General features: G+C 61.9%; 1 protein-coding gene across 1 annotated transcript in view; it reads right to left on the bottom strand.

The window, feature by feature from the left end:
• Positions 1-1,747: 1,747 nt before the first annotated feature.
• The window catches only part of LOC122546119 (spidroin-2-like), a 3,375-nt gene continuing 1,173 nt past the window's right edge, over positions 1,748-3,949 (bottom strand). The window contains 1 exon segment of the mRNA XM_043684940.1: positions 1,748-2,695. Within this exon segment, the coding sequence (XP_043540875.1) occupies positions 1,748-2,695 (948 nt within the window).

The following is a 3,949-nucleotide window of genomic DNA, read 5'->3' on the forward strand; positions in this document are numbered from 1 at the left end:
GAAGTACAGAGTGAATTGTTGGTCGGAGTCTCCCAGTTGCTGATCCCTCCGTCGATGTACCTGATCCGAAGATGCCTCCGATGGTTGCTTCGGTTGCATTGATGTAGCCCAGACTGCGACACACGACGTGAGCGTCAGCGATATCCCAGTTATCATCACAGACTGTACCCCATTCCCCATTGTAATATATCTCCACCCGGCCCTCACTGGGTAATCGCCCACCAGACAGACGCAGCTCTCCGTAATCCACTCCTAGGGGAAGGAAGACAACAGTCAGATCCCAGGGCACCAGGTCCCAGGGCAACAGATCCCAGAGCACCAGATCCCAGGGCACCAGGTCCCAGGGAACCAGATCCCAAGGCACCAGGTCCCAGGGCAACAGATCCCAGGGCACCAGATCCCAGGGCACCAAGTCTCAGGGCACCAGGTCCCAGGGCACCAGATCCCATGGCACCAGGTCCCAGGGCACCAGGTCCCAGAACACCAGGTCCCAGAGCACCAGATCCCAGGGCACCAGGTCCCAGAGCACCAGATCCCAGGGCACCAGGTCCCAGAGCACCAGGTCCCAGTGCACCAGGTCCCAGAGCACCAGGTCCCAGGGCACCAGGTCCCAGGGCAACAGATCCCAGGGCACCAGGTCCCAGGGCACCAGATCCCATGGCACCAGGTCCCAGGGCACCAGATCTCAGGGCACCAGATCGCAGGGCACCAGACCCCATGGCACCAGATCCCATGGCACCAGATCCCAGGGCACCAGATCACAGAGCACCAGATCCCAGGGCACCAGACCCCAGGGCACCAGATCCCAGGGCACCAGGTCCCAGGGCACCAGATCCCATGGCACAAGGTCCCATGGCACCAGGTTTCAGGGCACCAGGTCCCAGGGCACCAGATCCCAGAGCACCAGGTCCCAGGGCACCAGGTCCCAGGAAACAGATCCCATAGCACCAGATCCCAGGGCACCAGATCACAGAGCACCAGATCCGAGGGCACCAGATCCCAGGGCACCAGATCCCAGGACTCCAGATCCCAGAGTGCCAGATCCCAGGGTACCAGATCCCTGGGCACCAGATCCCAGAGCACCAGATACCAGGGCACCAGATCCCAGAGCACCAGATCACAGGGCACCAGGTCCCAGGGAACCAGATCCCAGGGCACCAGGTCCCAGAGCACCAGATCCTATGGCACCAGGTCCCAGGGCACCAGATCCCATGGCACCAGGTCCCAGGGCACCAGATCGCAGGGCACCAGACCCCATGTCACCAGATCCCATGGCACCAGATCCCAGGGCACCAGATCGCAGGGAACCAGGTCCCAGGACACCAGATCCCATGGCACCAGGTCCCAGGACACCAGATTCCAGAGCACCAGATCCCAGGACACCAGATCTCAGGGCACCAGATCCCAGGACACCAGCTCCCAGGGCACCAGATCCCAGAACACCAGGTCCGATGGCACCAGATCCCAGGACACCAGATCCCAGGGAACCAGATCCCAGGGCACCAGATCCCAGAGCATTAGATTCCAGAGCACCAGATCTCAGGGTACCAGATCCCAGATAACCAGATCCCCGGGCACCAGATCCCAGAGCGCCAGACCCCAGAGCACCAGATCCCTTAGACACAGGTCCCAGAGCACCAGATGCCAGGGCACCAGATCCCAGGGCACCAGATCCCATGGCACCAGATCCCAGAGCACCAGATCACAGGGCACCAGGTCCCAGGGCACCAGATCCCATGGCACCAGATCACAGGGCACCAGGTCCCAGGGCACCAGATCCCATGGCACCAGGTCTCAGGGCACTAGGTCCCGGGGCACCAGGTCCTACGGCACCAGATCCCAGAGCACCAGATCCCAGGGCACCAGACCCCAGGGCACCAGATCCCAGAGCACCAGGTCCCAGAACACCAGGTCCCAGGGCACCAGGTCCCAGAATACCAGGTCCCAGGGCACCAGATCCCATGGCACCAGGTCTCAGGGCACCAGGTCCCAGGACACCAGATCCCAGAGCACCAGATCCCATGGCACCAGGTCCCAGGGCACCAGATCCCAGAGCACCAGATCCCATGGCACCGGGTCCCAGGACACCAGGTCCCATGGCACCAGATCCCAGAGCACCAGATCACAGGGCACCAGGTCCCAGGGAACCAGATCCCAGGGCACCAGGTCCCAGAGCACCAGATCCCATGGCACCAGGTCCCAGGGCACCAGATCCCAGGGCACCAGGTCCCAGGGCAACAGATCCCAGGGCACCAGGTCCCAGGGCACCAGATCCCAGGGCACCAGGTCCCAGGGCACCAGGTCCCAGGGCACCAGGTCCCAGAGCACCAGGTCCCATGGCACCAGGTCCCAGGGAACCAGATCCCAAGGCACCAGATCCCAGGGCACCAGGTCCCAGAGCACCAGGTCCCAGGGCACCAGGTCCCAGGGCACCAGGTCCCAGAGTACCAGATCCCAGAGCGTCAGATCCCAGGGCACCAGATCCCAGGGCACCAGATTCCAGGGCACCAGGTCCCAGGGCACCAGGTCCCAGGGCACCAGGTCCCAGGGCAACAGATCCCAGGGCACCAGGTCCCAGGGCACCAGATCCCAGAGCGTTAGATTCCAGAGCACCAGATCTCAGGGTACCAGATCCCAGATAACCAGATCCCAGGGCACCAGATCCCAGCGCGCCAGACCCCAGAGCACCAGATCCCTTAGACACAGGTCCCAGAGCACCAGATGGCAGGGCACCAGATCCCAGGGCACCAGATTCCAGAGCACCAGATCCCAGGGCACCAGATCCCAGAGCGCCAGACCCCAGGGCACCAAATTCCAGAGCATCATATCCCATGCACCAGATACCAGAGCACCAGATCCCAGGGCACCAGATCCCAGTGTGCCAGATCCCAGGGCACCATATCCCAGTGTGCCAGATCCCAGGGCACCAGATCCCAGAGCACTAGATCCCAGAGCACCAGATCCCAAGGCACCAGATTCCAGGGCACCAGATCCCAGAGCACCAGATGCCAGGGCACCAGATCCCAGGGCACCAGATTCCAGAGCACCAGATCCCAGGGCACCAGATCCCAGAGCGCCAGATCCCAGGGCACCAGATTCCAGAGCATCATATCCCATGCACCAGATACCAGAGCACCAGATCCCAGGGCACCAGATCCCAGTGTGCCAGATCCCAGGGCACCATATCCCAGTGTGCCAGATCCCAGGGCACCAGATCCCAGAGCACCAGATCCCAGAGGACCAGATCCCAAGCCCCAGATCCCAGTGCACCAGATCGCAAGCAACAGATCCCACAGCACCAGAACGCAGGGCATCAGATCCCAGGACACCAGATCCCAGGGCACCACATTCCAGAGCGCCAGATCCCAGGGCACCACATCCCAAGCAGCATATCCCACAGCACCACTTCCCAGAGGATCAGATCCCAAGCACCAGATCACAGGGCACCAGATCCCAGAGCACCAGATCCCAGGGAACCAGATCCCACAGCACCAGATCCCAGAGCACCAGATTCCAGGGCACCAGATTCCAGAGCATCATATCCCAGGCACCAGATCCCAAGCACCAGATCCCAGGGCACCAGATCCCACGGTGGCAGATCCCAGAGCACCAGATCCCAGGGCACCTGTTACCAGAGCACCAGATTCCAGAGCATCATATCCCAGGCACCAGATCACAGAGCACCAGATGCCCATATCCCAGGCACCAGATCACAGAGCACCAGATGCCAAGCAACAGATCCAAGAGCACCAGATCCCAAGCAACAGATCCCACAGCACCAGATCCCATGGCACCAGATCTCAGTGCACCAGATCCCACAACACCAGATCCCACAGCACCAGATCCCAGGGCACCAGATCCCACGGTGGCAGATCCCAGAGCACCAGATCCCAGGGCACCTGTTACCAGAGCACCAGATTCCAGAGCATCATATCCCAGGCACCAGATC

The sequence above is a fragment of the Chiloscyllium plagiosum genome, unplaced genomic scaffold (genome assembly GCF_004010195.1).
Source record: "Chiloscyllium plagiosum isolate BGI_BamShark_2017 unplaced genomic scaffold, ASM401019v2 scaf_69926, whole genome shotgun sequence".
Lineage (NCBI taxonomy): Eukaryota > Metazoa > Chordata > Chondrichthyes > Orectolobiformes > Hemiscylliidae > Chiloscyllium > Chiloscyllium plagiosum.